This window comes from Danio rerio, chromosome 5 (genome assembly GCF_049306965.1).
Source record: "Danio rerio strain Tuebingen ecotype United States chromosome 5, GRCz12tu, whole genome shotgun sequence".
Classification (NCBI taxonomy): Eukaryota; Metazoa; Chordata; class Actinopteri; order Cypriniformes; family Danionidae; genus Danio; species Danio rerio.
The window spans coordinates 75,856,876-75,876,868 of record NC_133180.1 but is presented as its reverse complement, the minus strand read 5'-3'; the positions used below and the strand labels follow the sequence as shown (position 1 = coordinate 75,876,868).

Here is a 19,993-nt window from a genome sequence, read left to right as displayed (position 1 = left end):
ATTCGTTTGAACTCAGGTTACACACCTTCGTTGAAGAGCACAGCGCCATACAGTGGAAAAAACACATTATTAGTACACTTGATGTTTTTGTTGAACTTTGTAACCCAGCGGGCACCTACTGTATGTCAACACGACATGAAAAGGCACATTAAAAACGATAATGCAAATCGATTTGATGTGAGTTGACTACCTTGATGTCAAAACGATATGTAACACAGGCGCCAAAAACTCCACCTCACTCTCCCCGGCCACTTTATTAGGTACACCTGTCCAACTGCTAGTTAAAGCAAATTTCTGATCATGGCAGAAGCTCAATGCATTTAGGCATGTAGACATGGTCAAGATGATCTGCTGCAGTTCAAAGCGAGCATCAGATTGGGGAAGAAAGGGGATTTAAGTGACTTTGAACGTGGCATGGTTGTTGGTGCCAGACGGGCTGGTCTGAGTGTTTCAGAAACTGCTGATCTACTGGGATTTTCATGCACAACCATCTCTAGGGTTTACAGAGAATGGTTCGACAAAGAGAAGGTATCCAGTGAGCGGCAGTTCTGTGGGCGCAAAAGCCTTGTTGATGCCAGAGGTCAAAGGAGATTGGCCAGACTGGTTCCAGTTACAACCGAGGTCTGCAGAAGAGCATCTCTGAACACACGACATGTCCAACCTTGAGGCAGATGGGCTACAGCAGCAGAAGAGCACACCGGGTGCCGCTCCTGTCAGCTAAGAACAGGAAACTGAGGCTACAATTCACACAGGCTCACCAAAACTAGAAGATTGAAGAAACGTTGCCTGCTCTGATGATTAAATTTTTGCTGCGAGTGCGACATTCGAATGATCGGGTCAGAATTTGGCGTCAACAACATGAAAGCATGGATCCATCCTGCCTTGCATCAACAGTTCAAGCTGGTGATGCTTGTGTAATGGTGTGGGGCATATTTTCTTGGGTCCATTAGTACCAATTGAGCATGGTGTCAACACCACAGCTTACCCGAGTACTGTTGGTGACCATGTCCATCCCTTTATGACCACAGTGTCCTCATCTTCTGATGGCTACTTCCAGCAGGATAACACACCATGTCATAAAGCGTGAATCATCTCAGACTGGTTTCTTGAACATGACAATTGACACTGTACTCAAATGGCCTCCACAGTCACCTGAACTCAATCCAATAGAGCACCTTTGGGATGTGGTGGAACGGGAGATTGGCATCATGGATATGCAGCCGATAAATCTGCAGCAACTGCGTGATGCTATCATGTCAATATGGAGCAAAATCTCTGAGGAATATTTCCAGAATCTTGTTGAAAGTGGCCAGTGAGTGTGTGTATATATATATATATATATATATATATATATATATATATATATATATATATATATATATATAGTTTTTGCCATTTGGAGATACAGTAAGAAACTACAACTCGCATTAACATGCACAGTTTATCTGCAGAATAAGAGTGATCACATCATTTATCTGAGGTCCACTTTATTGCTCTCGTTATTGCTTTATTATTTCTGTATTACAGAAGCAGAAGGCGAAAGAGACAGAAAGTCACCGCCGAGCCACAGAGAAGTCTTTGGTGAGCTTTAATGTTTGCAGTTAAGCTCACGAAGGAGTGTTACATACAAACACACAGAGGTTGATTATTGGCTTTCCACACATACAGCATGTCTGACAAAATGCTTTTATTAATTAGAAAAATGAGACCTAAACGAATGTACAGTCCACATCCAAAACGATTAAATCCAGATATGATAACAGCGTATGACCATGAGACAACATTTAAAGCAGCGTTCGTTTATCTTTTTTTAAAGGTGTGCAAAGTTTCCAGAGTCAATTTTAACAACTAAAGGATGATCTAATGAGGACTTTTAATGTACAAAACAATAATAATGAACACCATAGAAAGGACATTAAACACTCACGCTACATGTGACAAAATTAAAGTAGATATCACTTTATTTTATGATGGTCCCTTTTGCACATTTATTTCTTTATATATTAAATTGCAACTAAATGCAAACTAATTATCATTGCAGTGGTAATAAACTGTTTGCTTATTATGTGCTGACACTACTCCACCAATACACATTTAACTGACTATAAAAAATTTAGCAAGTACATGTAAAATCACACTGACCCTAGCCATATTAATCTAATGAGAATTAGCTAGCAATGTAGTTGCAATGTAATTTATAATCAGCAAAACGTGTTAAAGGGATAGTTCACGCAAAAATGAAAATTCACTGACTATTTACTAACCCTCAAGTGGTTCCAAACCATTATGAGTTTCTTTTAAACAATAAAGGTGATATTTTGAAGAGAGCTGAAAACCGGTAACCATTGACTCCTATAGTAGGAAAAATGAATACTATGGAAGTCAGTGGTTACAGGTTTCCAGATCACTTCAAAATATCATCTCTATTGTTTAACAGAAGAAAGAAACTGCAACCACTTTATATCGTGAATAAAACTAAAAACCGGTAACCATTAACTTCCATAGTAGGAAAAATGAATACTATGGAAGTCAGTGGTTACCGATTTACAGCTTGTTCAAAATATCGTCTTTATTGTTTAACTGAGGAAACAAACTCATAAAGTTTTGGTACCACTTCATCTCAGCAACCACTTTATATTTTGAAGAACGCTGAAAACCGGTAACTTTCATGGTAGGAAAAATGGGTACTGTGGAAGTCAATGGTTACAGGTTTGCAGCATTCTTTAAAATATCGTCTTTATTGTTTAGCAACAGAAAGAATCTCATAAAAGTTTTGAACCACTTTATATTTTGAGGAACTATGAAAACCGGTAACCATTGACTTCCTTAGTAGGAAAAAAACTAATACTAAGGAAGTCAATGGGTACAGGTTTTCAGCATTCTTCAAAATATTGTCTATTGTTTAAAAAAAGAAAATAAGCGATAAGGGTTTGGAACCACTTTATCTGAGTAACCACTTTATATTTTAAAGAACGCTAAAAATGGGTAACTACTGACTTCTGTAGCTGGAAAAACAAATATTATGGGAGTCAATGGTTACAGATTTGCAGTGTTTCTCAAAATATCGCCTTTATTGTTTAACACAAAAAAAACTCATAAAGGTTTGGAACCACTTTATCTGAGCAATTACTACATATTTTGGAGAACACCCAAAACCGGTAACCATTGACTTCCATGGAAAAAAAACCTATGGAAATCAATGGTTACCGGTTTCCAGATCACTTTAAAATATCATCTCTATTGTTTAATAGAGGAAATAAACTGGAAGCACTTTATATCTTGAAGAAAGCTGAAAACTGACTTCTATAGTAAGAAAAATTAACACTATGGAAGTCAATGGTTACAGGTTTGCAGCCTTTTTCTAAATATTCTCTTCATTATTAAACAAAAGAAAATATGTGATAAAGGTTTGGAACTACTTTATCTGAGCAACCACTTTTTTTGAAGAAAGCTGAAAACCTGTCACCATTCACTTCCATGGGAAAAATGAATACTATGAAAGTCGATGGTTACAGATTTGTAGCGATCTTCAATATGTCGTCTTTATTGTTTAACAAAAGAAAGAAACTCGTAAAGATTTGGAACCACTTCATCTACAGAATCACTTTTTATTTTGAAGAAATCCTAAAAACCGGTAACCATTGACTTCCATAGTAGGAAAAATGAATACTACGGAAGTCAATGGTTACAGGTTTCCAGATTTCTTCAAAATATTGTCTTATTTTTTAACATAAGAAAGAAACTCATATAGGTGTGGAAGCAATTTCTTTATCTTCACTTAATATTTAGAAGAAAGCTGAAAATCGGTAACCATTGACTTCCATAATAGGAAAAACACAAACTATGAAAGTCAATGGTTACCGGTTTTCATCTTTCTTCAAATTATTGTCTTTATGGTTAAACAAAAGAAAATAAGTGATAAGGGTTTGGAACCTCTTTATCTGAGCAACCATTTTATATTTTGAAGAACGCTAAAAATGGGTAACCACTGACTTCCATAGTAGGAAAAACAAATACTATGGAAGTCAATGGCTACAGGCTTTCAGCATCCTTTAAAATATCATCTCTATTGTTTAACAAAAGAGAGACACTCATAAAGGTTTGAAACCACTTTATCTAAGCAACCGCTTTATATTTTGACGAAAGATGAAAACTGGTAACCATTGACTTTTGTAATAGAAAAAAAAACAAATACAATGGAAGTCAATGGTTACAGGCTTGCAGATTACTTTAAAATATCATCTTTATTGTTTAACAGAAGAAAGAAACTGGAACCACTTTATATCTTGAAGAAAGCTAAAAATGGGTAACCATTAACTTCCATAGTAGGAAAAACAAATACTATGAAAGTCAATGGTTACAGGTCTTCAACTTTCTTCAAAGTATCTTAGTTTCTGTTCAACCGAATAAAAAAACTCATAAAACAACTAAATAATGACAGATTTTCCTTTTTTAAGTGAACTACCCCTTTAAAAGGCACCATCAGAATAAAGTGATACCTTAAACTAGTATAAGAATCAACGAGTGTAAGACAACTGGATTAAAGCATGTCATCGTTCAAACTAAAATCAGTAAAAGTGCACTCAACTATTCCCTGATAAAGCCGCTCGTTTTCCCCAATTCAGCCAGTGTCTGAAGGGAATCGCTGGTCCAGACTAAGCCGCTGGACGTCCACAGGCCTCTGCATCAGAAGTGTGTTTTCCTGATTGGTTTGTTCGTGTGTGTTTTGTGCGTCCGCTCAGGGCAGGAGCGAGCCGCCGTCCACTGAAGGCAGTTTTTCGTAAAAGCAGATGGTGTCGCAGGCCACGGTCGGATCCTGCTGGGATAAACTGCTGTTGGATCCTCCCAGACCGTTCTCCGTCTTCTGGAAGCTTCTGACCGCACTGGGCACCTGCAGACCTGTGGACAAGATCAGACCACCACACCACACCTCAAACACACACAAACACACACACACACACACACAGTTAGTTACGCTACTGATTTAGCGGACATTTTGATGTTAGCGCACGATTTACAGGTTAGCGTTCTAGGCTAGTTTTGATAGCAGATGGCGTTCTAGGCTAGTTTCTAACACCAGCAAGCTCTAGGCTAGTGTCTAAACTAGCTTTTTGATTGCAGATGGCGCTTTAGATCAGTTATTAACAGCAGATAGGACTCTAGGCTAGCGTCTAGACTAGTCTTTGATAGCAGATGGCGCTCTAGGCTAGTTTTTAACAGCAGATAGCACTCTAGGCTAGCTTCTAGACTAGTTTTTGATAGCAGATGGCGCTCTAGGCTTGTTTTTAACAGCAGATAGCACTCTAGGCTAGCGTCTAGACTAGTTTTTGATAGCAGATGGCGCTCTAGGCTTGTTTTTAACAGCAGATAGCACTCTAGGCTAGCGTCTAGACTAGTTTTTGATAGCAGATGGCGCTCTAGGCTAATTTTTAACAGAAGACAGCACTCTAGGCTAACGTCTAAGCTAGTTTTAGCAGCAGACAGCTTTCTAGGCTAGACTTTTCTAGCAGATAGCCCTCTAGTCTAAGGTCTAGGCTAGTTTTTGATAGCAGATGGCGGTCTAGGCTAGTTTTAAACAGCAGATAGCACTCTAGGCTAACGTCTAGGACAGTTTTTGACAGCAGATGCCACTCTAGGCTAGTTTTTGACAGCAAATGGCTCTCTAGGTTGATTTTTAGCAACAGATAGCGCTCTAGGCTAACGTCTAAGCTAGTTTTTAACAGCAGACAGCACTATAGGCTATGGTTTAGGCTGGTTTTTGACAGCAGATTGCGCTCTAGGCTAGTTATTAACAGCAGAAAACCCTCCAGGCGAACATCTAGGTTAGGTTTTGACAGCAGACGGTGCCATAGGCTAGGTTTTGACAGCAGACAGCACTCTAGGCTAACGTCTAAACTAGCTTTTTGACAGCAGATGGCTCTCTAGGCTAGTTTTTGACAGCAGACAACACTCTAGGCTAGTTTTTAACATCAGCCAGCACACGCTAGAGTGTAGTCTATTTTTAGACAGCAGATGGCGTTCTAGGCTATTTTTTTTTTACAGCAGATAGCGCTCTAGGCTAGTTTTTAACATCAGCCAGCACAAGGCTAACTTCTAGGCTAGTTTTTAACATCAGACAGCATTTTAGGCTAGCGTCTAGGCTATCTTTTGACAGCAGATGGTGCTCTAGGCTAGTTTTTTGCAGCAGACAGCACTGTAGGCTAGAGTTTAACAGCAAACAACACTCCAGGCTAGCGTCTAGACTAATTTTGTAACAGCAAACAATGTTCTACGCTAGTTTTTAACAGCAGATAGTGCTCTAAGCTAGTTTTTAACTGCAGATGGAGCGCAAGGTCAGTTTACCAGCAAGCAACGCTCTAGGCTAGTGTTTAGGCTATTTTTTTACTTCAGATGGCGCTCTAGACTGGTTTTTAGCAGCAAACGGCCCTCTTTGCTGGTTATTAGCAACAAACCACGCTCTAAGCTAGTTTTTAACATCAGCCAGCACTCTAGGGTAACATCTAGGCTAGTTTTTAACATCAGACAGCATTTTAGGCTAGCGTCTAAGCTATCTTTTGACAGCAGATGGTGCTCTAGGCTAGTTTTTTGCAGCAGACAGCACTGTAGGCTAGAGTTTGACAGCAAACAACACTCTAGGCTAGCGTCTAGACTAATTTTGTAAAAGCAGACAATGTTCTATGCTAGTTTTAACAGCAGATAGTGCTCTAATCTAGTTTTTAACTGCAGATGGAGCTCGAGGTCAAGGTTTACCAGCAAACAACGCTCTAGGCTAGTGTTTAGGCTAGTTTTTGACAGCAGATGGTGCTCTAAATAGGTTTTTAACAGCAGACGGCACTCTAGGCTAGCGTCTAGGCTAGTTTTTCACACCAGATGGCGCTCTAGGCTAATAAATGATGTAAATAAATGGATAACAGTCATTAAAAGTCAGTCATAATTTCATGAATAAGTCAATTATTGTACCTTAATAACCATTAGCACAGATAAAGTTGTGTTATATAATTGCACTTAAAAATCACATGCTTTTAACATTAGTACACAATTAAGCAACTAACTATCCAGATAATGACTTTTTTCTGTATTTTTTCCTGTAGTCCAGTTTATTAAAACATATTTTATGCATGATATATGGAAACACTTGGTAATTCATTTCCGAGAGCAACCCTCATTTACATGTGCATATAACAAGTATAAAAACATACCATGAAAGCTGGCACAACAGGTTGTGTGAACTTCATCTTGAACATATGCAGCAATTGTTTGTTTTCAGCATTATAGAAAGCAAGTTGGCCTGAAAATAAAAAGCACACACACACATGATAAGTTAATAAATAAACATGAGTCACATATAATGCTGCAGTTATTCAGCTGATGCAGGACAAAAAGCAGCCCGCAAGCAAAGCATGAATGGAAATGCAGGAAACTGGATCTGCAGGATCTGATTGCAGGGTGGATGTAATGATCCCTGCAGACTAAAAAAAGTCAGAGGAATAAAGCATGACGCCAACATTCAACATCATTCTTACATTTACTTATATCTAAAATCAGTACAAATATTTCCCTGCAGAACTACACCATACAATCTGAATCTTGCTGCATACATCAATAAAAGGCATGTCTAAACTTGGTCCTGGAGGGCCGGTGTCCTGCAAAGTTTTGTTCCAACCCCAATCAGACAAACCTGGGCTAGCTAATCAAGTTCTTACTAGGCTTTCTAGAAACATCCTTGCAGGTGTGTTGAGGGACGTTGGAGCTAAAATCTGCAGGACACCAGCCCTCCAGGACCAGCATATATATATATATATATATATATATATATATATATATATATATATATATATATATATAYACACACACACACACACACAYATAYACACACACACACACACACACACATATGTATGTGTATATATATATATATATATATATATATACACACACACACACACACACACACACACACACACACACACACACACATATATATATATATATATATATACACACATTTTTTTTTTTTTTTTTATGCTGTATTAATCACATTAAGGATGTGAATTACTGTTCATTTTGTGTTCAGGTGACCAGCAGTGAAGAAAATACTATGGTAAATCATAAATAATAGCAATCAACTAACAAGTCATGTTGTCCAGCAGGACCGCTGTGCTACATAAATAAACATAATCATAAATATGAACACAACACTGGATGCAAAAGCTATTTTATAAGTGAATATGATTTCCCCAGATGATTTGAACAGCTCTATTTGGAAAGATTTCCTTAATTTAGGTCGACTGGGGTGATCGAGTCTTTTTTTCTATGCAGTGCATCATAAAATAAAATAAATAAGGAGCATATATAAATACGACAGAGCAGAAATAAAGGTTAAATAACAGTCCTGTATGGTTTTCTGGAGAGTCTAACAGTATTCAAGTACAGAAATTGAATGATCACACATAAAATTACACGGTTATCCTTTTATTCATTCATCCATTTTCTTTTTGGCTTAGTCGCTTTATTGATCTGGGGTCGCCACAGCGGAATGAACCGCCAACTTATCCAGCACATGTTTTACAGAATGGATAGCCTTCCAGCTGTAACCCATCTCTGGGAAACATCTATACATTCACTCATTCACACCCATACACTACCGTTAATTTAGCCCTGTGGTTCTCAAAGTGCCGGTCGGGACCCCTCGAGGGGTCGTTGGACAATGAAGGGGGGGTCGCCTGGTGATTTCCAAAAATCTTTTTATTTTTATTAAACCATAAGAATTGCCATATTTTATCCATAACCTACTGAAGAGAAAAAATAGTCGCTTATAGTTACTAGTTCTATTGAATTGCGACCCCTGGAGGAATGACATTATATTAAAGACACAGCAATAGCTTGAGATGCAGCAGATTGATTTTATAACACCAGGTTAAACTTTCTTGCACATTTACAGCACTCACATGAATTAAAAAAATTAAGGAAGAATAAACTTGGGTCTATTGGTGTGTGTGTGTGTGCCATTGCATGCAAGGTTTCTGTAATTATAACCACCTCAGAGAATATTGGGGGGTCGCGAGTCACTGGCATTGTCAATTTGGGTGTCGTCACCTAAAAAGTTTGGAAACCCCTGATTTAGCCAACCCAATTCACCTCTACCACATGTTTTTGAACTGTGGGGGAAACCCACGCAAACGCAGGGAGAACATGCAAACTCCACACAGAAACGGTAACTGATCCAGCCGAGGCTCGAACCAGCGACCTTCTTGCAGTGAGGCGACAGCACTACCTACTGCGCCATTGCATCGCCCCATCCTTGTATAAATAATTAAAAAAATAATAATATTTAATCTAATCCTGCGATGAAACTACTGCGGACACACACATTGTGATATCGATGATCAAACTATATATTGTTGAGCCCCAATATAAACAGACACAATGGTATACATTACCCCGATCAAAGTCGCAGTAGACTCCTATGCTGTCCGGCACCGGCACGTCCAGATTCTTGGCCTTGTTGTTGTGTTTTGCAGCGAATGAGTTTTGCAGCCAGTTGTTGACGTGGATACACCAGGAGGTGCAGGTTTTGCCCAGCTGGTCAAACTTGCCCAGGTTTCTGTAGGCCAAACCAACGCTGTAGGACTTACAGTCTTTCTGAGGCTTCACTTCCCAGTAATGCTGGCCGGACTCTATACTGGTGTCACCTACACAGACAATAAAGAGTCCATAAAGTCGCATTTCTGTCACCCTATAAAATATAGAAGCTTCACGGTAATAGACAGGAAAGTAAGAGTGTTAATATTGTAAAAATGATCAATCATAAACTTAATATCAGAAGATAATGTTAATATTTAGTTCAATACAGCGGATTTCATTTACAAAAATGACATAGTCAATTGCTGTTTTCAATAGAGCCTACATGCAAGTTAGGGTATTTAGGCAAGTCATTGTATAACGGTGGTTATTTTAGTACCCAGTACTGTGTAGGACTCTCCGGTGAAGCGATCTCTGGCTCCTCTGGGGGCTGGTGAACGGGTCACTGATGTCCGTTTCGGGGATGGAGTTCCACTTCTGAAAGCATCATACAGATGCACACAGTCTCAACACGTGCATACAAAACAAACTGTTTTTAGACAAACATTTATAGATGCAAGAAAAATCCTCAAAACACACAGTAGTAGACACAAACTCCAAATCCCACAACATACAAGACGAGAAGAGAAGAGACGAAATAAGACAGAGCAAGAGATGGGAAGACAAGATAGAGCAAGAGAAGAGATGAGAAAACATGAGACAGAGCAAGAGATCAGATGAGATGAGAAGAAATGAGAAGAAAGATAAAGAGATGGGAAGACAGAACAAAAGACGGGATGAGATAAGATGAGAAGAGATGAGAAGAAATAAGACAGGAGAAGAAGAGATGAGAAGAATGAGCAAGAGATGAGAAGAGACGAGATGAGAAGAGATGAGATGACTGAGCAAGAGAAGAGATGAGAAGAGACGAGACAAGATGAGAAGACTGAGCAAGAGATGAGATGAGAAGAGACAAGATGAGAAGAGATGAGAAGACTGAGCAAGAGAAGAGATGAGAAGAGATGAGATGACTGAGCAAGAGAAGAGATGAGAAGAGACGAGACAAGATGAGAAGACTGAGCAAGAGATGAGATGAGAAGAGACAAGATGAGAAGAGATGAGAAGACTGAGCAAGAAAAGAGATGAGAAGAGATGAGAAGACTGAGCAAGAGAAGGGATGAGAAGACATAGCAAGAGAAGAGATGAGAAGAGAAGAGACAAGATGAGAAGAGATGAGAAGACTGAGCAAGAGATGAGAAGAGACAAGATGAGAAGAGATGAGATGACTGAGCAAGAGAAGAGATGGGAAGAGACGAGACAAGATGAGAAGACTGAGCAAGAGATGAGATGAGAAGAGATGAGATAAGAAGAGATGAGAAGACAGAGCAAGAGACGAGATGAGAAGAGATGAGAAGAGACAAGATGAGAAGAGATGAGATAACTGAGCAAGAGAGGAGATGAGAAGACAGAGCAAGAGAAGAGATGAGAAGAGATGAGAAGACTGAGCAAGAGACGAGATGAGAAGAGATGAGAAGAGAGCAAGAGACGAGATGAGAAGAGACAAGATGAGAAGAGATGAGATGACTGAGTAAGAGATGAGAAGAGATGAGAAGAGATGAGATAAGAAGAGATGAGAAGACAGAGCAAGAGACGAGATGAGAAGAGATGAGAAGAGACAAGATGAGAAGAGATGAGATAACTGAGCAAGAGAAGAGATGAGAAGACAGAGCAAGAGAAGAGATGAGAAGAGATGAGAAGACTGAGCAAGAGAAGAGATGAGAAGACAGAGCAAGAGACGAGATGAGAAGAGATGAGAAGAGAGCAAGAGACGAGATGAGAAGAGACAAGATGAGAAGAGATGAGATGACTGAGTAAGAGATGAGAAGAGATGAGAAGAGATGAGATAAGAAGAGATGAGAAGACAGAGCAAGAGATGAGATGAGAAGAGATGAGAAGAGAGCAAGAGACGAGATGAGAAGAGATGAGAAGACAGAGCAAGGGATGAGATGAGAAGAGATGAGAAGACAGAGCAAGAGACGAGATGAGAAGAGATGAGAAGAGAGCAAGAGACGAGATGAGAAGAGACAAGATGAGAAGAGATGAGATGACTGAGCAAGAGAAGAGATGAGAAGAGACAAGATGAGAAGAGATGAGAAGACAGAGCAAGAGATGAGATGAGAAGAGACAAGATGAGAAGAGATGAGATGACTGAGCAAGAGAAGAGATGAGAAGAGATGAGATAAGAAGAGATGAGAAGAGAGCAAGAGACGAGATGAGAAGAGATGAGAAGACTGAGCAAGAGACGAGATGAGAAGACAGAGCAAGAGACAAGATGAGAAGAGATGAGAAGACAGAGCAAGAGATGAGATGAGAAGAGATGAGAAGAGATGAGAAGACAGAGCAAGAGATGAGATGAGAAGAGATGAGAAGAGAGCAAGAGACGAGATGAGAAGAGATGAGAAGACAGAGCAAGAGATGAGATGAGAAGACGGAGCAAGAGATGAGATGAGAAGACAGAGCAAGAGATGAGATGAGAAGAGATGAGAAGAGAGCAAGAGACGAGATGAGAAGAGATGAGAAGACAGAGCAAGAGACGAGATGAGAAGACGGAGCAAGAGATGAGATGAGAAGACTGAGCAAGAGACGAGATGAGAAGACGGAGCAAGAGATGAGATGAGAAGAAATAAGACAGAGCAAGAGAAAAGATTAGAAGACAGATCAAGAGAAGAGATGAGAAGAAATAAGATGACAAGAGATGAGACAAGAGCAAGAGACGAGATGAGAAGAGATGAGAAGAGATTAGAAGAAATAAGACAGAGCATGAGAAGACAGAGCAAGAGATGAAATGAGAAGAGATGAAATGAGTTGAGACGAGATTAGACTAGAATAGAAGTGAAGAGATGATATGAGACGAGATGAGAAAAGAAGAAAAGACAAGAAGCAAAGCAGATGTGTTCAGTTAGTGATCAAACACAGCATGTCTCAGCTTGTGATGCCTATAGCTGATGGCGGTGAGAAGTAAACTGATAACTCTACATGGAAAGTCTAGAAAAGCAATGTAAAAGCAGTGCACACATGTTAGCCACAGCAGCACAAGCGATGTAATCAACTTAACATCTACTACAACAAAAAACACAAAACAAGTGTTATCTATCTCGATAAACTGAGCAGCAATGAGTGTGAAACAGGTATTAAAAATCAATTAAGCATGAACACTAAAGAAAAACAACTGTTATTATGTATTTTCTAGTGTACTTGACTTAAATTTCAACATTCAAGTGCACAAATTAATGTGTTTTTTTACTATATTCAATGGCAATAAGTGAGAAATATTAAATAAATGCAAGATTCTAAAGAAATCCATTAGAGCAGCTCTTTGTGTAAGACTTGTGTATATTTCATCCTTTATCCATATGCAAGATCCTGCACACTGAACAGCTGCCGGCTGAAAGACGATCCAAACAAAAGGATGCCATCCATTTTAAAGGACGTCCTAAAAGACTGAGCACTGTCTTAGCACAGCAGATGGTGGAGCTACCACGCATGACAGGTGTAATCACATGCAAAATTGATGAAGTTTTGTGCACTTTCGCCATAATGGAATGACTGATGAGAAAAGCATATAGCGGTGATTTCAGACGGAGGGTTACTCACCGCGGTCATAAGGACGTGAGCATGGAAAAGCAACTTTGCATTCAGAATTATACTCAATTAAAAGCTGCAGCACTAACATTTAGACTTTAGTAACAGTTCAGTTGGGGAAAATACTTTGGTCATCATCAGAACTAATGGAAATATAATGTATACAGTAATTCTAATGTTACATTCTGCTGATTGTAGCTTCAGTAACACCCACAAGCATCACATGCATAATCACGAATCAATACCGTCATTTAGAAAAAGCACTCAGTTTAGAAACACAGAAAACCCCTCAGAGAAACAGAGATTTCATTAAAAAGGATCACAAGATATCACCATTAAAACAAGATGCATCCTTAAACTGAGCAATAATTACTACTTTAATAATCCTGTCATTAATTTATGAAAATACTCATCAATAAAATAATAAAATACATTTTATTTAAAGAGTAAAGAAACTCAAGATCACTGTACAACACATACAGTTAAAGTCAGAATTATTAATATATTTTTTCCACAAGTTTAACAGAGAGCAGATTTTCTCAACACAATCATTCATTCATTTATTTTCTTGTCAGCTTAGACCCTTTATTAATCCGGGATCGCCACAGTGGAATGAACCGGCAACTTATCCAGCAAGTTTTTACACAGCGGATGGCCTTCCAGCCGCAACCCATCTCTGTGAAACATCCACACACACACACACACTTATACACTACGGACAATTTAGCCTACCCAATTCACCTGTACCGCATGTCTTTGGACTGTGGGGGAAACCGGAGCACCCGGAGGAAACCCACGCGAAGGCAGAAAGAACATGCAAACTCCACACAGAAACGCCAACTGAGCCGAGGTTCGAACCAGCAACCTTCTTGCTGCGAGGCGACAGCACTACCTACTGCGCCACTGCCTCTTCCTTCTCAACTCATTTCTAATCATATTAGTTTTACTAACTGATTTCTAATAACTGATTACTTTTCTCTTTGTCATGATGACAGTAAATAATATTTAAATATTCTTCAGGATACTAGTATTCAGCTTAAAGTGACATTTAAAGGCTTAACTAGGGTAATTTGGGTAAAGTTAGGGTAATTAGGCAAGTCATAAATATGGTTTATTCTGCAGACAATAAAAAAACAACCCAGGCTCATTATTGATAAATACCCCTAGATACATTTCTGGAGAGAAAAGACTAGATGAGAAGAGAAGAAACAAGACCAGGTAAATAAAAAAGAGATGAAGAAAAAAGAAACGACAAGAAGAAAAGAAATGAGAAAACACAAGATGGAATTAGAAGAAATGAGATGAGCCAGGACGAGAAAAAGATGAAAGGAGAAGAGACTGAGAGAGAAGACATGAGATGAGATAAGGTAAAAGAGACAAGAGGAAATGAGAAAAGACGAGAAGAGACCAGAAGAGATGAGAAGATTCAAGAAGAGATGGAAAGAGAAGACTGAAGAAGAGATGAGAAGACAGAAGTAGGGATGACGAGACCAGATGAGATCAGACAAGAACATAGGACATGAGATAAAAAAAGAACAGAAGACTAGAAGAAACTAAAGAGATGAAACAAGACAAAAGAAGTAGAGATTAGATGAGATGAGACAAGAAACAAGACAAAAACAAAAAAGACTTATTCCATAGGCGATAAAAAAAAAACCTAGCTCATTATTGATACGTACCCCTATATACACTTCTGGAGTGCACTGAATATATCCCAGGAGCTATGTTTTTTGCAGTTTTTGTTTTCGCAGATTCACCTGAGGCCGCTGTGTATGTTTTTCAGCTCTCAAAATGCTTCCGCGAATGCCATTCATGCCTGCTGTTCTCGTGTAAATCCACCAGACGCCGCTGTTGACAGACTGACTGACCGTTCGAAAAAAGCTATCCAGAAAAAGAAAACTCCTCGCCTGATTTTTACCACATTTTCAGATTTTACCACAAGAATGGTGAACCGTTCTTCACCAGACTTGAACACCATCATTGTGGTCAACGTCTCTCTACGTCTCAACTTCGCTGACGTACATGGCGAGCCACTGGACAAACTGATAACAGCAGAAATCCGTCCAAGCCATAAAGCTGGCAAGCGCGAAATCATACCGCCCTGTATCGTTCGTTTTAAACTAGAAATGCAGCCATAGTAGCTCTGGTTACATAATTTGTGATCTCCAGAAATGTATATAGGGCTACGTTTTTAGAATGAGCCTATGTTGAAAAATAATATTGCTAAAGGGGACTAATAACATTGACCTTAAAATGGTTTTAAAACAATTCGGCTTTAATTCTAGCCAAAACAAAACAAATAAGACTTTCACCAGAAGAAAAAACATTATAGGAAATACTGCGAAAATTTCCTTGCTCTGTTAAACATCAGTTGGGAAATATTTGCCAAACACTTTCGACTTCAACTGTACATATATACACAATTATTACAAAAGTCAGCCAATCTTGTGATCCTCTTTTATGAAATGTTTTGCTCAGAGCTGCCGCGGTGAACACACTGCATACAAAGAGCTAAAGGTAATTCTAGCGCTAGCGTTGGTTTAAAGTAGCTAAAGAGCTAACAGACACACGCCGGTCACCTGGACATATTCTTCAGATTGGTGATATGTGCACTGTGGTTGGTGGAAGAGGAAACACAAGAGCATTAGGGAATTAACTGATAAATAAAATCCAAAGCGGATAAGCTGTGAATTATTTCTCTGTTATAATGATCAATAATTATCAAATGGTGCATTTTAATAGGCTATATCATTCATTTTCTTTGGGATTAGTCCAAGTGTTATGCCCTTCCAGCCGCAAGCCAGTACTGGGAAACACCCATACACACTCATTCACACACACTCATATGCTACGGCCAATTTAGTTTCTTCAATTCCCCTATAGCGCATGTGGTTGGACTGTGGGGGAAAACGGAGCACCCGGAGGAAACCCACGCCGACACGGGGAGCACATGCAAAAGAAATGCCAACTGGCCCAGCCGAGACTCGAACCAGCGACCTTTTTGCTGTGAAGCAACAGTGCTAACCACTGAGCCACCGTGTCACCCTACTTTCATTTTAGTTTAAGGAATTAATTTGTCAACTGATTTGTATATTTTCATGCAGCTTTAACTTTTTTAACTCACTTTTTTAGTGATTTTAATGATTCAAATGAAACATTCATTACATTTGTAATTTTTATTTAATTTAATGCAATATTTAGATTTTATTTATTTATTTATATATCATTCATTCATTTTCATGTCGGCTTAGTCCCTTTATTAATCCGGGCTTCGCCACAGCGGAATGAACCGGCAACTTATCCAGCAAGTTTTTACACAGCGGATGCCCTTCCAGCCGCAACCCATCTCCGGGAAACATCCACACACACACTCATACACTACGGACAATTTAGCCTACCCAATTCACCTGTACCGCATGTCTTTGGACTGTGGGGGAAACCGGAGCACCCGGAGGAAGCCCATGCGAATGCAGGGAGAACATGCAAACTCCACACAGAAACGCCAACTGAGCCGAGGTTTTGAACCAGCGACCCAGCGACATTCTTGCTGTGAGGCGACAGCACTACCTACTGCGCCACTGCCTCAGCCTTTATAATTATTTATATATATTTATTTATTTTATTTTAAACAAAATTGTACTTAAGTTAACAATGACAACATGGTGTCATGCTACATTATAAAAATGACTTTAACTAATGTATTCATTAACAAATCAGTAACACTTTAAAATAAGGTTGTATTAGTTAAAGCATTTACTAACATGAACAATGAACAGTACATTTATTACAGTATTTATTCTTATTTGTTAAAAAAAAAGTTGTTCATTGTTAGTTCACGTTAACTCACAGAGCATTACCTAATCATTCATTTTCGTGTTGGTTTAGTCCCTTTATTAATCCGGGGTCGCCACAGCGGAATGAACCGCCAACTTATCCAGCAAGTTTTTACGCAGCGGATGCCCTTCCAGCCGCAACCCATCTCCGGGAAACATCTACACACACATTCACACACACACTCATACACTACGGACAATTTAGCCTACCCAATTCACCTGTACCGCATGTCTTTGGACTGTGTGGGAAACCGGAGCACCCGGAGGAAACCGGAGCACCCGGAGGAAACCTACGCGAATGCAGGGAGAACATGCAAACTCCACATAGAAACGCCAACTGAGGCGACAGCACTACCTACTGCGCCACTGCCTCACCATTATCTAATCAACACTGGATATTAATAATGCATTAGTAAATGTTTAACTATGGTTAATAAATGCTCTAAAATTGTTGTTCATAATTAGTTCATGTAAATAAATACATTCACTGATGAAATCTTATTGTAAAGTGTGAACAATCATTTTACTTGCACCAAAACACTATAAAAAAAGTGTGTTTAATCTCATCCAAGACTGAGTCACTGAAAGAATGAGGCTTTATTTTCGTCTTCTCACCTGCCCTTGTTCTCCTTCCCCTTGACTTTGCTGTCCAATGCTTTTCCCGCCTGCGGATCCCATTCAACGCTTTGCTCCTCCACCTTCAGGTTCAGATGAGACGACGAGGAGTCAAAGCTGAAGTTAAACGCTGATACAGAGAAACAACAACCATCAGCAATACAATCAGATTTTTAGTACCACTAATGTACTCTACTGCGAGTACGAATCTACTGCTTAAAGTTTGTGGTCTGTAAAATATTATTACAATTTAAAAAGGCTGGGGTCATATTCACAAAACATCTTATAGATAAAAGTAGTGCCTAACTAGCGAATTTAGAAGAAAAATCTTTAAAGGGTCACGAAACACCAAAACACATGTGTTGAGCTGTTGACAGTCGTATATGTGTCCCACACTGCTGAAAACACTATTAGGACACCTATATTTCACTAAAAAGTGTAAATTGGTTGTTTTTGCGTTATTTCAAGCAAATTCGTACTTCCGGTTTGAAACAAATTTTGAAGCTGCGTCACGGTCATGACATAATAGCGTGTATTCCAGCGTGCAGACTGGACGTCTGTGCCAGAGTGTGTCTTATTACGTCTTACAGTGTGATGAATTAATGCATGAGTAAGGCTTGGTTCAAACCAATCAGCGCGCTCTATTGTGCAACTTCATTAATATTCATTACTGTCACAGTGTTTATATGACAGAGACGCCACGTTGTGTTGGCAAAACAAGTGGGAAGTGTTGCTTTTATAGTTTGCTGCAGTGAAGTTTTGTTTTCATTTTCTCTCTGTGAGAGCTCAGCTGGAGTCACGTGTGGATTAACAGTGTACGCGACGCTCGACAACAATAACTTACGTGTCTAAGGAGGATTATTGTTTACCTGAGAGCTGTTCTCATCTGCAAACGCTGAGATCTGGATTCACTTGTAGTCTTCTCTTAATAAAGACGCGGCTCTAGTTGCTGCTGATTGTCCTGTCTCTACAGATTTGGTAAGTGAGCGACCAGTGCTCTTTGTTTATTCAGTTTGTTCATATCGAACTAAGTTAAGTATTGCACCGAGTGTAAACATGTTAGCACCACAACCAAACTTTAACCTCGTGTACGATTTTCACCGCATTTTGTGACCGGAATAACACACGCGGCTTTCTGACGCTACCTGCCGTGTGCATCTAAGTTTCCGGGAAATGCGGACGGTTTTTTTCTCTCATTCACCGTGCGGTAACAAACATTGCACGAAAAACAGCAGTTCCTCGAATCAAATATCTCGTTTGTTGCAAGGGGCATGAATGAATTCCCTGAATCAAAGAGCCAAACTGCAGTTAAAGTCCACCATTTAATAATTTGGCAAATAATTGGACTACAGATGTCCATGTAAACACCATCACTTTGTCTCCTGTGGTTGTGTGTTTTGACTGAAACTCGCGCGTGCCCACATAGACACTCCCACACCATCCCACTTTTCTTCCTCCGACACTCCCCCCTAAACAGAGCTGGACACGCCCACTTTTCTGACTTTTTCCAAAGTAGAGGTGTGAAAACACCCTGCTGAAACGAGGGGGTTTCATGGCCCTTTAAAATAATGAGTTTCAGCCCTATAACTTTGTCTAAAAGAGTTTAAGTGCTAAAACTAGCAGAAAAAAATGTTAGGGGTAGTAAAATAGGCCATACAACACACTATAAAATGTCTGCTTTTTCCAAAAATCTGCCTTGGAAAGAAAATATTTGATAAATATGTGATCACAGTGAGCTTTTACTAAGATATCGCCTTAATAAAGTATTCCCATACGGTCAATTATATTTATAATTTATTTTAAAATACAGCAAAAAAAAATTATTTTTTCTCATCTCACTCAAAACAATCGTCTTTTTTCATAAAGAAATTTCAAGTTCATTCATTTATAAAGCACATTTAAAAACAAAGGGCTGTACGTAAGACAGAGAGAGATAAAAAGACAGTAATAAACACATAGAAGTAAAACCAGGAGGAACAACAGAACAAAAAATATTTAAAAATAAAGCATATTTTAATATATAAAGCACTGAGAATATAAAGCATATATTATATTTTATGTAAATTTACATTTCATTGATATAAATTTGCATCCTTATTTGGAAGTTTGATTTGAAGTTGTAATTTATTAGAAAATTTGTACTTGAATTTGGAAAGATAATATCGCACTCTGGAGAGTTTCCATGAGTAAATCTCTTACAGAGACTCACCCCTCCTCATCAGCCAATCTCTGTGTTCATAATTATTAATCATGCTGACATACAGGCCCTGATTTCTATTCGAAATGACTTAATTTTGTAGTTATTAATCATTTTAAAATCAATTTATTTCTGAAATGCGAAG

The 19,993-nt window shown here is 38.9% G+C and overlaps 1 protein-coding gene and 1 long non-coding RNA gene across 10 annotated transcripts in view; one reads left to right on the top strand and one right to left on the bottom strand.

Annotated features, from left to right (window-relative positions):
* Nucleotides 1-1,470: 1,470 nt before the first annotated feature.
* The window catches only part of fsd1l (fibronectin type III and SPRY domain containing 1-like), a 45,712-nt gene continuing 27,189 nt past the window's right edge, over nucleotides 1,471-19,993 (bottom strand). For 2 of the 9 annotated variants that reach the window (XM_021476702.3, XM_073949575.1), the window contains 5 exons: nucleotides 17,652-17,781; nucleotides 9,962-10,059; nucleotides 9,441-9,692; nucleotides 7,200-7,288; nucleotides 1,471-4,930 (listed from right to left, as the gene is read on the bottom strand). In XM_021476702.3, coding sequence (XP_021332377.2) covers nucleotides 4,739-4,930; nucleotides 7,200-7,288; nucleotides 9,441-9,692; nucleotides 9,962-10,059; nucleotides 17,652-17,781 — 761 coding nt within the window. In that variant the 3' untranslated portion in view covers nucleotides 1,471-4,738. 9 annotated transcript variants of the gene reach the window in all.
* LOC141385689 (uncharacterized) lies at nucleotides 4,455-7,153 on the top strand. The gene is made up of 2 exons (XR_012406552.1): nucleotides 4,455-5,353; nucleotides 5,553-7,153. It is a non-coding gene; the product is annotated as an uncharacterized lncRNA (long non-coding RNA).